General features: G+C 42.3%; 1 protein-coding gene across 3 annotated transcripts in view; it reads left to right on the plus strand.

Moving 5' to 3' along the window:
- The window catches only part of pcgf3 (polycomb group ring finger 3), a 61,361-nt gene that overhangs the window by 13,426 nt on the left and 29,212 nt on the right, over positions 1-18,723 (plus strand). For 2 of the 3 annotated variants that reach the window (XM_078954418.1, XM_078954417.1), the window contains exon 2: positions 17,570-17,676. In XM_078954418.1, the coding sequence (XP_078810544.1) occupies positions 17,662-17,676 (15 nt within the window). In that variant the 5' untranslated portion in view covers positions 17,570-17,661. Of the gene's footprint in view, positions 1-13,464; positions 13,701-17,569; positions 17,677-18,723 lie in introns of those variants that run through there. The other variant, XM_020706818.3, reaches the window with a different exon arrangement.

Consider the following 18,723-nt stretch of genomic DNA (forward strand, 5'->3'; position numbering starts at 1 on the left):
ACTAAAATACAATAAAAGATGCAGCTAAATGTCCCAAAACAGATTTTAACTGAACATCCTGGTCTGCATTGTGAGGACAGAACCATCGTACAGTTAATCTGCTTGAAGACTCCAAGCTTTCGCTCCGTGTTGAAACTGGATCTGGACCGTTTCATCTGATAAAAGCTAATCCTTTAATCTTGTTCACCAGAAAAAATGGTCCTTGCTGTCCTAATCCTGCTTTTATTCGGAAAATTTTGAACTCTGTGTGTTCAGAATATGTTCAGAGCTTGGCGGTTCTGCAGCAATAAGAAAGCACTGAAGGGTGGAGATCAACACTCTATGGGCTACTGCTGGAGATGTTTAACATATCTGCTCTTAGTTTGACTGGAATAGGTTCATTATATGGATAAAATGGGTCTTTGTTGTTTGTCGACCAAAACTATGCACCCCCCCAAGCAAATATTCGTTTATATACCCTATTTTAGCAAAATAAAGCGCTAATTTATACTGGGTTTCTCGTTTACTTTGGGATTGTATCCATTTATATTTGAGTTCATCTTTATTCATGCTGTTCAGTCCAGACCAGAGTTTGGTTCTTTGCTACTTGCAGAACCAGCTTTAACCAATGTGTGGCCTGTAAAACAGACTTCATTCCAGTGCCAATTCAGAACCGAGCCTTGCTCAGCACTGTGTCTTTTGTTGACGTAGCCCTAGTGAGGCTGGAGTGCTAAAACACACCCCTTTTTGGTTGGAGGGTTTGTAATCCTGGTCTTTGTGGATGTTGAACTTCAGCTGGAAGGGCCGTTGTCATGGGTTCTGTTCAAGATCTGAATCAATCAATCAATCAATCAATCAATCAATCAATCAATCAATCAATCAATCAATCAATCAATCAATCAATCAATCAAACTTTATTTATAAAGCACTTTTCATAGCACTAGGTGCTCTACATTAAAACAAAATAAATAATATAAAACAAGCACAAAAAATAAAAATAAATACATAAAAACAAAAAAAGGGCCCCCCTCCCCGTACCTACACAACCCCCCACTTCTTTCACATCTCCCACCCCCTGATTGATGAGGAAAAACAATTAGAAATGAGAAAAAAGAAATAGGCTGAGCATGAAAACAAGATGTTGGAAACGCTGATAATTGGAACCTTCCTCTCTGTGAACCATGACCAGGCAAATGCAGCATCACAGGCGGGGACCGCTCCACCACAGCTAAGTGGCGATGGAGGTCCCCAACCAGAGCCGCAGTGGCTGAACAGCAGCCCACCCAGAGGGAGAGGTCCAACTGAGGAAGCACCGGAATAAAGAATAAAAATGAGAATCATGATGATTATGTACAGAGTTTCTTGGGGCAGCAAGGGGCCTGAGGAGGTCTGGGTTGGAGACTGCAGGATTTCATCTCTGCTTTTTGCAGATGATGTTGTCCTGTTAGCTTCATTAAGCCCGGACCTTCAAATTTTAGTTTTATTTATGTTTTGCAGCATTGCCAATCCTTCACAGACGCAGGTTCACTGCGCCGCCTGAGAAGCAGTTGACATTTCTGACGTCCTCTCATGTGATCCGCTCCACATTTTAACCATGTCTCCATCGTTTAGTTTTTATGCGCCGCTATCTGTCATTTTTTACACCAAAGATTTCCCAGACGCTTTGCCGTGACCTTCTTCTGATCAGACGGAAAAGCGAGACATCTGAATGTCTTCTGTTCTGTCCTTTGGACGAGGTCCTTCTCGTTTGTTCTCTGTCTGCTACCGTTTCTGCTCTTTATTACTCTGTCACTTCATGCAGGATTCGGTTCCGGAGTTCCACAGATGTTCTAAAAAGCTGCATTGTTCCAAAGCAGCAGAGCGTAGTTTATCTGAGAGGCGTGGTCCATGCTGTTATCTGAAGCTTTGATTTGATCAACAGGAAACAGGAGTACATGTGTTGACACCCGCAGCTTTAGCTTCTACATACTTGACTATATATATATACTCCATATTATTGGAAAAACATCATTATTACCAGATTATTGTGTAAAAAATAAGATATTGTTTCTTGTGAAGCTATTCTTTGTCCAAATGCAGAACATTGACTCGAGACTCGAGCTGCCTTTTATTGTGACATCATGCACTTTCGTGGCTAAATATAACAATCTAGACAGAAATAGTTGAGTTTTCTTGTTTGGTTTCATTCAGCAGACTTGCTGGTTGATTTTCTTTACACGTTCCAGATGTCTGTGAGCTTTTTCCTGGTTTGTTTCTGCTCTCCATCCTTGGAAATCCGGTTTTTCTATTTACGAAAAGTAGCTCTAATCTTGTGATGTTGCAGATAACTAGAAATTATTTGAAGTGAGGAGAAGGGAGGACCAGATTCAGGACTGAGGACGGCAACAAGCCTGCAGGTTACATGCAGAAACATCAGTCATGTGTTAAAAGCAAAGAGGTTCTCATACTTTTCAGACTGCTGGAAAGCTATATAAAATATTGCATTTGTTTGAAAAGTAAAAAAAATAGTATTTCAGGTGTCTAAACTTTTTAAAATAAGAGGAAATGGTGAAACAGTTAAAAAAAAATGTACAGACTGATTTCAAAGCTCGAGTTTTGGTGTTTGGCAGAAAGCGCAGTAATGTTAAAGCACTGGAGTTCATTTGTTATGTTCAGAAGAAAGTGCCATAGGCTGTAGTTTTGGAATATACTTTTGGAAATCCAGATAAACCAAAAGCACGAAAGCATCAGTAGATTTGACATGTGAGAATCCGCCTTGTTTTCCAAAGAGGAGCGCGACCTCTGGATGATCTCGTTGACCTCGGCTATTGGAGGTCCACACACTTGGTCTGCTTCTCCTCATGTGCAGCGTCTGTGTTTGAAAGCTCAAAGAAGGCCTAGAACGGGCTCTGTTTCTGCTCTGTTAGTGGTTAGCGTCCGAAGCTCCTCATAGTTTCTCACTTTTGTCTTTTTGGGGGCGAGTCAGCTGGAAGCCTCCAGGGATGTAACGAGTATCCACGTAGAGATCCAAGATATTTGCAACCTGTTCCTGAAAATCTAACTATTTGTGACATCTGAGATTGCATTCCATCACTTTATCACTTTTTTATCATGGTGTGTGTCTGTGTGTTTTTTTTTTTTGGGGGGGTGGTTGTCGGCACTGTTTGTCTCCTCATCTTGTTTTTAAATTTTATTGTTTTTATGCACAGCACTTTGAGTGACATGTGTTGTCGTAAAAGTGCTATATAAATAAAGGTTGATTTGATTTGATTACTGATTAGGGATTTTTGCAATGCAATTATTACTCAAAAATGCAGAATAATGTTGGTTTTAAGTTTCTAAACTACCTAAACTAAATATGCTACTGTCACAAGAAGTAAATGCACTTTCAAACTAAAGTGTCGGTGAAAGTACTCATTTTTAAAGTAAAAGTATCAAGTGTTTGTTGGCTAAAGTATAATAAGACTGAAGCTCAGTTTACTGAAATAAATTCTAAAAAAAGAAAAAAGAAAAACAAATTTATTTTAAATATAGTCAACAATTTGAATCAAAAATATAATAAATATGAAATCAAGAATATTATGAAAATCTTGTGATCAGTCACGTGATGTCACATGACCGTCTGCTAGCATGGCGGAGAAGCCGTATTGGAACGAGTCTGTGAAATGTTCATCTAAGGTTTTGGGAGTTTTGGGGTTTTTCCACAAAAATAATAAAAGGGTCAGTTTCTAAAACCTGTTTTCTGTTGGAAACACTGCTGTCAGTTTAGATGAAAGGACTGTGATTCTTATCTAGTTGTTCCATTTCTATTGAGGTGTTGCTGTGTCTTCATTTACCGTCTTCTGGTCATCGATCTACTAGAACCATTTAAACTCTATGGATGGACAAACATTGGCGAACATTTACAGGTTTTGTTGTTAAATCATCCCAAACAACAGTGATGTTTATATTTGTTTACTTTTTGATTGCTTAAAGTGATAAAAAACATTTCTTTCTTTCTAAATCTTTGTGTTTTTATCTGTTGTTTAGTTGGTTCTGATTACCCTTTCTACATAAAGGTAGAAATGACAAGGATCAAAGACATTATTTTATTTTTCATACATCCAGTAAAAAACATATATATAGTAAGAATCATGGTTTGTTCTGAATTCCTGAATGAAATTGGATCCAAAATCCTTTGAACTTCTGACAGAGACGATGCTGCAATGTCCATCATCAGAACTCACTGGTTTTGTTTGTTGCTGAAGGTCGTATCTGGTGTTGCAGCTGGTCGTTCCTCTGCTCATCTTTAGTCTTTTTGGTGCAAAGTTTGAGGTTTAAAAAAATCAAAATAACAGGAGACGTCTGGTCTGAAATTCATATCAGGTGGATCTGTCTCTGCAGAAGCTTCTGGCTGTTTGTTTGTGCAGACACCGACTGTTGCAGAAGCTTCTTCTGCCCTTCAGTTCAGTCAACAGAGCAGCTCAACATTCAACCGTTTGATTGTTTGCTGGTTCTTTTATCGGCGTTCATCAGCTGAAACCAGCTCTGGGCCGCTATCTGCTGCTGAAGGAGGAGAAAATAGCTGCGTGGTCTCATCGCCTCAACATCAGATGTGCTCTTAAACATGTTAGTGTGAGAAGAAGTAGTTTCTCATGATTCAAGACTCCTTGGAAACATCAGAAAAAGTTGACGTCTCCTTTGTTGAAGTTTTTGTAAACTTAATGAATGTTTTATTAACTCCAGTTTCAGTCTGGATGTTTTCTCACTCGTGTGATTTTCTGTTTTCTGTTGGAATTATGCAGCATCATTTACAGACCCAACAAACCTTAGCAGAGAACATGGTTCAGATCAAGCCCATCTTTTTACTAATCGGCTGACAACACGAGCGTAAAGGTGCTAAAGGTTGTGTCGACTTGTGAGTAATAAAACTCTATGCAAACGTACGTATACTAGAAGTCCAGACTTCGCCTCCGGAACACTTGCGATTGCGTGACGTATTTTAAGTCCAGTGGCGGGCTCTACATACAAATCGGCCGTTCATTGATCGCGCGCTGAAAGTTCAACTGCTGGATTTTTTTTTTATGCTTAATCGTGGCAACGCGGCACATGCAGCCCTGATCTGGATGATCTACCAAACCTCCGGACTAGTGGTATGATGTGTTTCCATGAACATCAAACTAACAACTTTTAGAAGAACATCAGAGCTACAGTAAAACATGGTGGTGGGAGTGTAATGGTGTGGGGCTGCTTTCCAGCCTTTAGGAACAAGACGGCTTTTTTTAATTTGATGGAACCACAAAAAATAGTGAAAGGGAAAATATCTTCCTCCATTCGAGGACAAATTTGAGCATTTTTTTCCAAGTTTACCGTTTTAAAATCTGGAATAAATTTGAGTGGGAAACCCTTTTAAACTTGGTGAAACCCTGTAATAACTGTTGCATTAAAAAAAAAATCTGCACAGAAGAGAGAGACATCAAAGGTTCAAAGACAAGAAACTCACTGACGGTTAAAGACAAAAGTGGAACAACCAGCTTTTAGTTTCTTTTTCACTTCTGTAATGTGTCACTTGTAATAGTTTCCTAATAGAAGGAGAGAATCGGCGTGAACGCCGGCTCCACTCGTTCAACACTTCCTGACTCTCCCATGCTGCTCCTCCCTCTCCATGGTGGATTTTCTGGCCGTTTTCATGCTTCATGCATAAATCCTTGGACCTGAGGTCAGACACTTCAGAAGGTTGTTTCAGCAGCAGTTTGTGTTTCATCTTCCCGCCTTCTGATGTTGTCTGACCTGCAGGACAAATTGCGCCCGGCTTCAATAACGCCGCAGCCGCACGCTCCGCTCAGGGCTGGTTTATTCCAGCGTTGCTGCTTCTTGGCAGCGTGCACGGACGGCCTCCTGGCCCGCTGCGGTCTGCTTCCCTTTGGATCGCCTCTATTGTCTGACTGATTTCCCCAGGCACTGAATAACGCTGGGGGGGGGGGGGGGATGGGGCGAGCTGAGTGCCATCAAACAGAATTAAGAGAGGACAATAAATTTGTCTGTGTGTGACCGTGGAGGTGTCAGTGAAATCGAGCCGGAGTGCAATTCCCTCCCAGTGGGTTCTTGGGGAATGTTAGTCCGAGTTTGTGAGTGTGTTTGTGTGCGTCTCTGGATTGTGTGTTTTGAAGCAAAGCCAAACCCTCCACAGCGAGCAGCACCGCTCCTCCCGGCTCTGGCCACGGATGCAGGCCTTCGCTCTCCGCTCCTCCAGCTGGCAGCTGATTTATCCTCCGTCCAAACACTCCAGTGCCCGCGGGACGGCCAACAGGGGCTCCTTGTGGTGCCGGAGTATGTGCACGGCTGTCAGTTGTGTATTTACCAGCCATTGAGGAGGCTGCTCACAACACGACGGACTGCGACCGATGTCAGTCTGAGGCATTGGCATTTGACCAGCGAGTTTGCTGAAGCTGCTGAAGCTGCTGAAGCTGCAGAGCGTTGAAGTATGGAAACAAGCCAGATGATCTGTGACTGATGGGAAACATTTATGTTTACGGCTCAGAGATATTCCATGTTACCAAACACGGCTGACCTGAGATATTTACAGGTCAGTTTGTCGTGATAAACAGAGAAAAGCTGGATTTAACCGAAGAGAAGTCCTTCTCTCAACTGCTTTAAACCGTCTGGAAGGAAAACGCCTGAAATATTGTAGAGAAAAAAACTCATAAACTAAGGAAAGATGACATTAATTTATGGAAAATAAAAACGCAGCCTTAGCTTTTCTTTTGGAATCTTAAAAGGAAGGCTTATAGTTTGGGGCAAAGACCAAGGGGTTGATTGGATTTAAAGTCCCATCACCTACAGAAAACTGCATTTGTTGGCTTTTTTTTTCTTGCTTTCTGTCTCCTGTTGTCTGTGTTGGCCCACACATCCCTCTATTGCTTCTAGAAGTGTTTAGTCTTGTCTATTTGACCGTGCTGAGTCTGATCAACTGAAGAAAGTGTTTAATGAGGAGCAGACTGCTTTAAAAAGTGTTAAAAAAACAGCCTCCAGTCACAGATTTTCTCAGTAACAAAGAGCAGAGGGGCAGGTCTTCCCGTCAGAAATGACTCCAGAGAACAACTTTTGTCTAAACTCTTCTCTGGTGAAATCGTGATCCCACGTGAGAATCATTTAGGAGACCATGAACCGAAAAGAGCAGAGTGGCTTCAGGCAACAGTTTTCTGTCAGAGGGTTTCCAGCGTAAACATGAAATCGCTGAGGCAGATGTGACGGCTGCGGTCGGCCCTCTGTGGGTGACGAAACCAGACGGACCGGTTTCACCCAGAGGTGCTGGTGGGGACAAACGAAACCTCTATGGCAGCAAACTGTTGCTGCTGGACGGGTTTGGGGTTTGAGTGGGAGGTGGTGATGGCGAGGAGGAGGAAGAGCATTTGACTTTTGTCATATTTTTCGTATTTCCTTTCTCTCTCGTAGGTTGTTGTGATTTCTGCTGAAGATCTGAGAAGTCAAAGCGGCTGGATTTGACAGATGAAGATAAATAGCTCTTCATGTATTTGCTCTTTGCTCATGTGGGTGAGGTGCTGTTAGAAACAGATATAAATGTCAAGGTGGTTTGTTATTTAGCTGCATTTTACAGAAAACCTTTCACACGCTTCAGTAGTGCTGCATTAGCGGTGATGTTAGAAGAATCAGACGATGACTTTATCTGAGCGGCTGCTTTGGAGATGAGGATCCAAGTGATGGTTTGCTTTGAGGGGTTCAATGGATTTAGGAGAGTGTCAATGAAGCCAAGTCTACGTCCGAGTTTGCTTCTTTGGCTACAGATTGATCTGAACTCATGAAAGACGATGTCACCAAAGTAGTGGTCTTACTTTGTTACACTAATTCTAGCTGTTTTAAGGCTGTAAAACTCACGACACACTTAATATTCAGACATTTTCACACTTTTCTCTCTTGTTTTTGATTTGATTTGATTTGAAATGGTTTATTTCAAGCAATCAAATAGGAATAATACACAAAAACAATACAATCATCAGTTATACATTCATACAAGAACTAATCAAACTTTGGATAATTAGACATATTAATAAATATTGCTTGAAAGGGAGTGGAAGGAAGCAAATTTATCTAATCCCACCCTTGTTCTACCGTAAACATTTTATTACATGATTTATCAATATCCGGTTCCTAGATTCAATCAGACAGAATTAAGAATCTTGAAATATCAATAAAGCACATGACAAAGATGAATTACTTCAATTATTTTGTAAAAAATAACTTATAGAAATCAACATGGCAATGAAGTATCCAAAATATATGCAGATTATGTTACTTATAAAAGTCATTGATATGATTAAAAAATAATACTATATCAGTAAAGTAGACATAACACTGTTCCAGGAATTTTCATAGCAAAATATGATCAAGTATCAAAAGTTAAAAATATGTGCAAAATTATGTTACATTAGGAAAAATCATGAATCAATTTATCCATTTTTTTGGAGCAAGTGAAGTAAAATCATTAATAGTCAATTAATTTAACCATTTTTAATAATTGATTAATCATTTTTTTCATTATGTTTTTGTATTTTTTTTTTTTTTTGATAAAGTAATTGTTCAAACCTTCATAGAAAAATAAGTCCAGTATTACAGAGCAAAAACAAATATGTGACCGCGATCAAAGATTTATGTAAATTCAGAATGCAAAACACAATGGGCCGTAAAAAACAAAAATCATGCAAAACTGATGAGACAGAGAAACCACAAAAGGTGAACCGTGTCATTGTGGGAGGACACTGAAGTCCCTTCAGTGGAATTTGAATAAATGAGGACTCCTAAAATATATCTGCTTATTTTATTTGGATTGCTTTCAGAAGACCAAGGTGCAGCCGGAAAATCGTGGAGTTTATTGTAGTGAAACGAGCTCCTCAGACTAGAAGACAGTAGGAAGAAGGTCTGCAGGTCTTGATGCCCAAATCCGATTTTCTGACTATTTCCAATTTTTTTGACGACCCGCTTACATCATTTTTTAGAAGTGACCCGTATCCGATTTTTGCATTTACATTACAAAATGCTGAAACTATCAAACGTAGACGTTCTGAGGATTACGTAGCAGCATTTCCGCCTTCCGCGGACCTCCGTCGGAATTTTGTGTGACTGCGGTTGTCATGGAGGCAACGCAGCGACGGAAGGAGGCGTTGCCTTGGGCGCTCCTGGATGAGGCAGGAGAGGGGATGCGCGGGAGAGGAAAAAGGAGGACTGCTCGGCCGGGTTATGTCTCTCTGCGTTTTGAATGAGGAAGTGTTTGCAGACGTTGTGCTGTACCAACAGTTTGATCCAAACAAAGAAATAAAGGGCTTCTAGCCTGTTCCAGAGCAACGGTGTCCCGCTTACCGGTTGCGCCCCGACCGGGACCGGACTGGAAATAACAGCGGTTTCCGACTACGGTGTGAAGCCTGAGGCTGAAGGGTAACACGCTGATGGGGCTCCAGCTGTCCTCGAACAGCAAAATCAGCGCCCAAAAGCACCTGAATAAGTCATGTGATCTCAGTGGGTGGTGTCCTGAGTTGACGTCACTGACGTACGACTCGCATTTACTGGAGGATATCCGATTTGTCTGCTTACATGGCACACGCAAATCGCGCAAACGTATCCGATTTGTATGCGATTTATTTCCGATCTGAGAAAATCGTAATCCATGCTGATTTTTCATATCCGATCTGTGCCACATGAGAGGAAAAAATCAGAATTGGAACACTTGAACCATGCAGTGTAAATGCAGCCAAAGCTACAGTTCTCTGTCGTATCAAAAAGGGCCTAAAACAGCCCATTGCTTTGCATTGTGGGCTATTTTCTTTGACTGCATGCTGCTTTCAAAGGTTATAGTTTTTTTTTTTTTTTTAAATAATTTTTGAAAGATTTATCAGATTTATCCCAGATGTTAAACAGTAAATTTAGAGGCTGTTTCACTTTCACGATTTCTTGCGTAGAACAGAACTCATAGTTTTATTATTTAAAAAAAGCCATTTTGATCCTAAAGGCTCGAAATCAGATTCCCACCATCACACTCCCACCCCCATGTTTAAAGAATGTTTTTTATGACCGTGTTTGAGGATGTCGTTTTTAGCCAAAATTAAAAAAAAACCTGTGTTGTTTTCTAGGACATAGTTTCTGCAGAGCTGCATTAGAAATTCTCCTGTTGGCGCAGAGCAACCCAGCCCCCCCTTCCCCTCGTCGTTACTGAGAGCTCTCTATTTACACTTTCTCCTGCCAGCTTACAGCCCCATGATTAAAGACCCGACCCGATGATCTTTTGATCCATTTTCAAAGCAGTGATCTTTGCATTATGGTTATGGCGTTTTGAGCCTAAATCAAAAAACCTGTGTCATTTTCGTGGACCTAGTTTCTGCAGAGCTTCATTAGAAATTCGCCTCTGAGTTGTGGGCGGGACTGTTGGTGCGGAGCAACCCCACCCCCTTTCCCCTCTTCGTTAGCCCCTCACACCCCCAACCAAACATTGGAGATACAACAAAAAGCAATTGTAGCTATCCAGTCGTCCAACTTGATCCAGATTCCAGCTCAGACGAGGAAAACAAAGACGAACGTGGATCTGTTTGTCTGCAGGCGGATCCATCAGAATGGAGCAGAGCAGGAAGCATGTGGTAGTGCGTTAATGGCAAAAAATTAATTACAGAAAAATTACTTTTTGACTTTCGTTAATGGCTTAGCAGGTGGACGGGTCAGTAGGCTGGGTGTAGGACTGACAGGTGGGAAACTGAGGGTTCACTTTCCAGGGGTGCAATGAGCTCCCAGTGTGGGTCACGCTGCTGCCCAACTATGTAGCCACAAGACAGGGCCCCCCTGTGCCTTTCCCCAGTCCGGATAAAACACAGGGATGTGTCAGGAACAGCATCTGGCATAAAATCGGTGCAAACCGGTGAAAGCTGATTCGCTGTGGCCACTCCAGACGGGAGGTGCCGAAAGGTGAGAAATTATCCTTTATTCGTCCTGCAGAGGGGAAATTCCAATGGAAATAGAGCAGGATAAGTATGTATTTAAAAAAAAAAGGTTACAGTGAGAGGAAAACAAAAAGGAATTGCGCAACAATGTCGTTTTTGATCTACTCGTCTTCTCAAATACACAAAACAAGGGCCCAGCTGTTTACTTGCTTGGACGTTTTATGCCCTAAGAAGTCCATGCAGTGTTGGTGTGAGGGCAGACCATAATAATAGTAATGGTGTGAAGTTTTTCGTCACCCTGTCAAAAATAAACCAGACTTTAAACTGCAGATTTTCAGCTTTCTAATGGACAGAGCTCACCTGATTCAGGTGTGATCTGCAGGAAAAGCGCTGCGAAGTCGGACAGCTCTGCCATGGAGTAGGCTGTAGAGTGACTTCATAGTTCCATCTTGAAGGTGTAGGAAGCAATAAACCTCCAGCTTTAATTGGAGGCTCCAGATCTCCAGCAAAAACATCCAATTTTATTGCGTTTGAGCCTGATGTTTGTGTACAAACAAGTGGTGCTTCCAGCATTTTCCATCTCCTAGGCGACGACAGTCCTGCCTCTCTCCGCTCAAAGTACATTTGTAATCGTATCTGGTCTGAGTCCTTTCCTGTTTACATCCCTGTGCATTAGAGCGCTGCTGCAGTAATGTTCTCCGTCCAACACCTTTGGGACTTTTGATGAGTCTATGAACCATAACGGCCGCAGTTTCACTCACTCATGGACAGGAAGTCCAAACACGCTGTTTAAAAATAGGAACATGTTGTTGTGATTGTTCAGTAATAGTTATGAGTTTAGCCCATAACTACTCAGCCCATTTTCTGAGCTGCACGGTGGGGCAGTGGTTAGCGCTTTTGCCCCACAGCAAGAAGGCCCCAATTCAAGTCCCGGCTGGGGGGACCTGAACCAAACACCAATGGGGGACCTTTCTGTGTGGAGTTTGCATGTTTTCCCGTGCATGCGTGGGTTTTCTCCCACCGTCCCAGGTTCATTGGTTACTCTAAATTGTCCATAGGTGTGAATGCGAGTGTGTAAGAGTGTGTGATTGTGGCCCTGAGACAGACTTGAGATCAGTCCAGGTTGGGCTCCGGCACCCCCATGACCCCAAAAGGAACAAAAGGGGTTTAGTTAGACGAGGAAGGGAGTTTCAACCAATCGGGGAGCTCCAAACTTGATTTTTTTTTCTTTTAAATGAAAAGAAAAATAAATTTACTCTGTCAGGGATTCGCAGTTGCGCTAGGAGGACTTGATTCTGATGTGGGAGTTTTAAATGAAAGTTTAACTTCCGTTGAGCTGGGCAATATGGCCAAAAAATAAATACATCTCACAGTTTTCTTATCAAATTGAATTCTAATCATTTTTTTCTCCCTGCTTTTACTTTCTTTAACAAAATTTACATGTGATGAAATATATTGAACAAAAAACATATTATTTTAACATCTCCTTTGGAAATTGTCTCTAACAAAAAGTGTCAAAAATCTATTTTTTGACTCACCAGCCAAGTTGGTCGGTAGATTAAAAAGAAATCTACCAACCAAATGATTCCAATAATTTTACAAAGAAAAACTATAAATGCTATTTAAAAACTGATATTACGTTAAATGCAAACAGAGAGGAGGTCACAAAGTAATAAAAACACCAAATAGAAATCTTCAGTCATTGCTGAAGATGTATACTCCCTCATTTTGGTGTTGATTCTAAATAAAAATACAGAAAAAAAAAAAAAACTTTGACAGCCACATGAGAGGAAAACACATTTTTCTGTCCGATATTGAAATCTTATGATTGATATGTGGGGGAAAAAGCTGTTGGACTTTAGTTTGGTTCATTAAAGCCCCATTCCAAAAAAAAAAAAATCCTTAACGTGTTTTTTTTTCTTCAAAATGAAGCTTAAAATGTTGCTTCTGAGTATTTCTTTATTCAAATCTTGTGATTCAGGAGCAGACCGAAAAAGACTGATTTGTGAGGTAGAAATTACGCCAGAAGACTCTCAAAAACAGGGATGGGAAGGGGGGGTGGGGTTGTTACTGCCGCTCCGCTGAAACTATGTCCTAAAAAGCGACACGTTTTCTGATTGGGGGAAAAAAAGAGACCACTGTGAACACTCTAAAAATAGATCAAAAGATGGAGGGAGTGGGTCTTCAAAGGGTTGTCAGGTTGCAGATTTTCTGACAGTTTGTTGTTTTTGTGCAGAATTACCCAGCATACATCGGTCTGAGTGGTGCTCATCACTCACATCCAGCCTTTTGGCCTTTTATTTAAGCCACATGGCCTCATAAATACATGGAAATGGTGTCATCTGGACGTCCAACCACCCGTTGAAGTGGCCGCTGTGGCGCTGATGCGCGTCCCCTGCTGAATTCTGGCCCCCACGCCCACCTCTGGCTTCAGTTTAAACACTCAACAGAGTTTCAGACGGTAGCCGTGCGGTTTTAAAGTAATTGCTCCCGGACGACACCTGAGCACAACGAGTCCATTAACGGGCAGTTGGATTTGTGGCCGGCGCTCTGGCATCGCTATGGAAACGGATGGGAGAAAAGATGCATATTCTTTTGTGTTCAAACAACCCAAAGAGAAAAAGAAACGGTCAACCGTCGGGCATCTAGGTCCTGCTTTTCTGATCTTCACCGCAGACGTCGGTCCGATTAAGAGCTTCCTCGCCAAATTCGGAGCTCCTGCTCTGCTGCTGCTCTCAGCTGACGGGCGAGTGGAAGGGATTACGTCTTATTCTGAAAATCTGAACGTCTGCTGGAATCCACATTCTCCTCATTTCTCTCCAGGTACATGTAGATGTGAAATTCTTAATTAAGGTGAAAAACTATTTGCCCTGTTGCTTTTTTTTTTACTCATCCGGTTGTTGACGAACAGATTAATTTCTGAGTCTGTCACAGTCTGGGTGGGAGGGGCAGCCGCTGGAGAGGAGGGTGGCTTTTAAGGCGCCGGTCCTGGGAAGGGACCTGCACTCTTTCCGGACTGTGGTGGAGATGGGGTTGAGTCATGGACACATGCATGCAGGCACCAATAGTGGTTGACTGCCCCCTCCCAGTGCAGGACATAAAAGTGGAGAGCTTTTGTTCCCGCCTCTAACCCGACCCTTCATGCTTTCTTTCCACTCGTGCAATAACAGTCACGGCTCTTTGCTTCAACTTGTTTTATCAACTGTATTATCTGTGGAGCTGTGAGGGCGGTGTGGCGGTTAGCTCAGCTGCCTCAGAAGAAAAGGGTTTGATTCCCCGGCTAGAGTTTGTTCACCTCTAAAGCTTACATCATGCTAACCGTTCCGTGCTAAAGTCTAGCCAAACCCCAAAGTTTATGCTGTTAAGTCGCTGTGATTCTCAAGCGTGCATCACATCCTCTGCCTGTAGAGGAAACCTACGACATCGTTCCCTGGACCTAATAATGGTCGAGGGAATGTCATGATGTCAACAATCTGTTTTTATCTCCAACAGTCCTTTTAAATTGATAAAACCAAGAACAACAGACCGCTCGAAATGTGTCAAAAACCCCTTAAAGTGAACCCTTCAAGTAAGAGGTTTGTCTGGTGTGTCAGGGAAGTTCAGCGCTGTAGGAGAAAACTCTCAAATCTGCTGTGATCTGGATTCACAAACTTTGTAAGAGGACCAAATGATGTTGCTGCCGCAATATAAAGCAGTAATTGTTGGGTTTTTGTGATGAAGACGAGCCGGGACGTGTCTCACAGTAGTAAACACAGATGGTAAAAGGAGTGAATGGTAGCCTGGAGCCAACTTTTCATGAGTTCAAACCAAGGGCCAACAGCTCTTTACCAGGCGTCAGTGGAGCCAATGCAGTTCATAGTGTAACCACTAGGGGTTTTTTGTGTGTGGACATCATCAACCTCCATTCATGTGAACGGGAAATGGTCCAACTTCACAATTAAAATAAATATTTGAACTCTGCTATGTGGGTCTAACACCAAAGACAGGGTTTCTTTATGTTTGTTTACATTTTATAGGATAAAACTGCTTTAAAGTTGGAGGTCTGGTCATTAAATTGGCATGTGACGTTCAAACTATGAGCTTAATCTCAGCCTCAGCGGGTCTTTCTCATTTTTAGACCAACACTGCTTTAGTCTGAACACGATGATCTTAGAGGTTGTTTGACTCCGGATGCATTTGTCCAGAAGCTTTACAGTAAATTCAGATGAGTTTTAGTGTCCTTTTGGTTCCACCATCAGTCTCCATGTGCTTTTCCGTGGATGCCACAGCTTTGTTTTTGACATTCTCACATTTCTTTGGCTGATTGTATGTTTTGTTTGGCTGCTTTAGAGCTTTCAGCTGCTTACGTCTGAAGCTGCAGAAACACCAGGCATGTGACACACATTCTTGAATGTGTTTAGCCCATAGTGTTCACACTGGACAAGCAGGGAGGGGCTTCTTTTTATTTTTTGCTGTTTACTAGCAACACTCAACAGAGTGCGTCTTTACTATTTTATTGCTGTTGTTTTGCATGGGAGACAATAGAAACCCCCTTTTCACTGTAAAATCTGGGACCTGGACTCATAAGAGAAGACTTGTGAGCGTTGTTGTTTATTTTTGACTTGAGAAGGTAGAAATGAGTCATCTCAAGTCAAAAATAAACCAGAATGCCCACAAGTTTATTTTTATTTTTTATAATGAATCAAAACATTCTTTAACTCTTCCTTTGGTTTATTTCCATCTAAACCTCTGAACTGTGTGAAGTTTTCAGGAGTTAAAGGGCAGAATGTGTGTCTGGTTGGACGAATGAAGCAGAAAAAAACCCACCTTGGCTCCTCCTCGCAGACGGGCGTGTAAAACACGACAGATGAGGCGCTGACACGGCGTTCTCCAACAGACAGCAGCGAAGCGACATAACTGCTTCACTTGTCGTTGGTTTAGCAGGCTCATGCGCCGACAGAGGAGGTGGAGCTTAAGGCCGTCGGTTGGAGATGTCTCTGCAAGGGGGGGGGTAGAAATTCAGGTTGGGGGCCTGGCGTTTGGTCAGGACTGGCGAGCTCGCCTTGTGCAGCCTGGAACTGCACAGCAGTGGCACCGCGAATCGCCCAGAAACCAAATTCTAGTGCGGAGGACAGCTGTGTGTTGAAGTTTGTGTGGAAGCGTCTTTGTGTGCTCTTTTCCTGCAAGCATTCATTGCTGTCAGTCATTCAGCGTAGGTGGTGTTTTGTATGTTTGAGCTGCCAGAGCGGTCGACTACTGGGTGGCTTCCTTATTTATTTATCATAACCTCTGTACATCATCCTGGGGAAGGAGCAGAAACATCCACTTCTGGGTTATAAGCCGATCATCTGAATTAAAAATGAAAAATCAAATGGAGATCATCAAAACAGAATTATGGAAAATGTTTGTTTTAAAAAAGCTGTTACATATTTTGGGAAATGTTCTTAAACTAACATATATTTTCGGACCAAAACATTTACTACTTCATCGCACTAAAGGCCTCTTAGGCTCCTCCCACTGTGGCGGACAACACCTGCACCAAGTACTGCAACCTCCATGAAACCCAAACACTGCAGTTTTGCATTTTTTGGATTATATATATATTTTAAAAGTCTTTGGTCACGTGCACCTGTGCGGAGGGTTGACCCGTACGGGTGTTTAGGTTGTCTGGGTCGGTGGCTGGTCACAGAGAGGAATGGTCGGGTCTGAAGAGGAGTGCAGGTGTGTCAAAGGGCCACCTTAAGGGACGTCATGAAAACTGAACGTAGCATTGTCGGGACTGTGGTGAACGTATTGTACTGTATTTGTTAGGATACTGTAATTTACAGACGCTTAGGCCACACAAGGAATGCTGTCGTCCTTCTGCCACACTCTGGTTTTTGGCATTGACTGTGTATGAGAACTGGACCTAGTGAGTGTAACGCCACTTTTTCGGTATGTGGATGTCGCCATGTTAGAGCCAGAAATCATCAGTAAGCAGGTCCAAGCCAACATTTCTATCACAACCACTAGTTTGACCAATCAGGAGTGAGCTTGTTAGAAGGCCACACCCCTACCAATTGAAAGAAAGCGGGCTTGGAAAAATCTGTCAAACGTTTTGAGCAATGGACGTTGGGGCCAGAAGGCTCCACTTACTTTTCCCTTACTTACCCTTGCGTGTTGTATACGTGTTCACTGCTTGCAAAATGCCCGTAGAATTAAATGTGCATGAACATTTTCCCTCTATGGGCTCACTGAGCGGTCAGAATTACTTGAGACCGCAGGAAATCCACTCCATATCCACCCGTAAGCGCAGTTTTGGCTAAGGATAATTGATCCACAAAGCAGATTTTTTGGTATTTATTTAGAGGAAGTTTTCCTCTCTGACATGACCAAAACAGAAAACAGCTCCTTGTTTGCTTAGTACAACAACAAAACCCTTTGATTTAATCAGATAGGGACCTCAATATGCCTTTTATTTTAGAATTGGGATAATCTGGCCTCAGTTGAAGGAGATGGACCAAACTAGATTATATTATACGGTAATTATTACAGTTTGATGGGTTTAACTTCTTGTTTTGCAGCTAAGGACAACCTCGGTTGTGAACTGGTGCTTAAGCTGAATGGAACTGAATTTTTTTGGGTGTTTTTCTTGACACCAGTTATCATCCGATGTTTTACTTTGAGGTTTCCTAAGGACTCTACCAACGGTTGTCCTTCTGCCTTTGTTCCAGGCTTCCATGAGAAGCTCTCCATGATGAGCAGCTAACACCTTCTGTCGTGCACCAGGAAGAAACGTGGCTGCAGCACCACCCACAGTCCACGCATGGCGGTACTCGGGGTAAGTTATTTGACCATTTTTAGGTCCTTGATGGAAAAAAAAAAGTATGTAGCCCACTTACAAAATAAGGCTGCAAGCAGGAATATTACATTGACAGTAGAAATGTTAGATTTCAATTAGGGTTGGGCGATGTCCCCTAATTTGGCCGTTGACGATGTTTGCTGTCAACCATCGGGATGGACGATGACATCGTCGGGGGGGGGTGGTATTTTTCTTTTTACATTTTTCGTTCTTATATAACTGCTATTCGTTATTTTGCTTTTTTCATTTTATTTCCCAACTAATGGTTAATCTGCGATGATCCAGTATAAACTGAGGGAAGTGACTTTAACAGAAAAAGTAACAAACAAAATAGAAAAGAAGTAGTCCACTCCCGCACTTAGCGGAGTGGACCGGCGGAGTGCGGATTTACAGCTTTGTGTTTGATGGGAAGGGGGGGGGGTACATGAGCGGTATGTGTGAGAGATTTAAGACTGCGATCCGTCCCGCAGCTCTAGGGGTACTAGCTACCGAACTCAGAACCGGATCTAAAAGTGTGTGTCTGAGCACAGCACGGATCGTCAGCAGACAGAGGTTTGAGCATCAAAGCAGAAATGTCGCTCAGTCCTTAGAAAACATTCAAACAATCACGCGGATTTGTGTTTCCAGTCGTGTCCCGACTAAATAAAGGCTGATGTTATTCACAGGATGCAGCGCCACCCAAAGCTAATGTTGTTAGCCCGTGTTAGCATACTGCTAATCCTGGCTTCGTTCAGAAAAAGCACTGACCACACGGATTAAAATTCAAATGATGAGCGAACAAGTGTTTCATAATAACCGTAACATTATTAAAAGCACGTTTAGAAGATCATCTCGTATTTTACCGAGCTGACATGTCAATGTATATAGCTGCTCGGCGCTGTTATCGTTTTGTATTGAATTGTTACATTCAATAAAGTTTGGGGAAAAAAAGCCGCTCGGCGGAAGTTGTATCCCCTTCCGGTTTTCAAACTGCGCATGTGCGAATGATTTATTCCGACCGAAATTGTGACCTTAGTGAACGTTTTT

This window comes from Oryzias latipes, chromosome 10 (genome assembly GCF_053564925.1).
Source record: "Oryzias latipes strain Hd-rR chromosome 10, Olatipes_Hd-rR_3.1".
Classification (NCBI taxonomy): Eukaryota; Metazoa; Chordata; class Actinopteri; order Beloniformes; family Adrianichthyidae; genus Oryzias; species Oryzias latipes.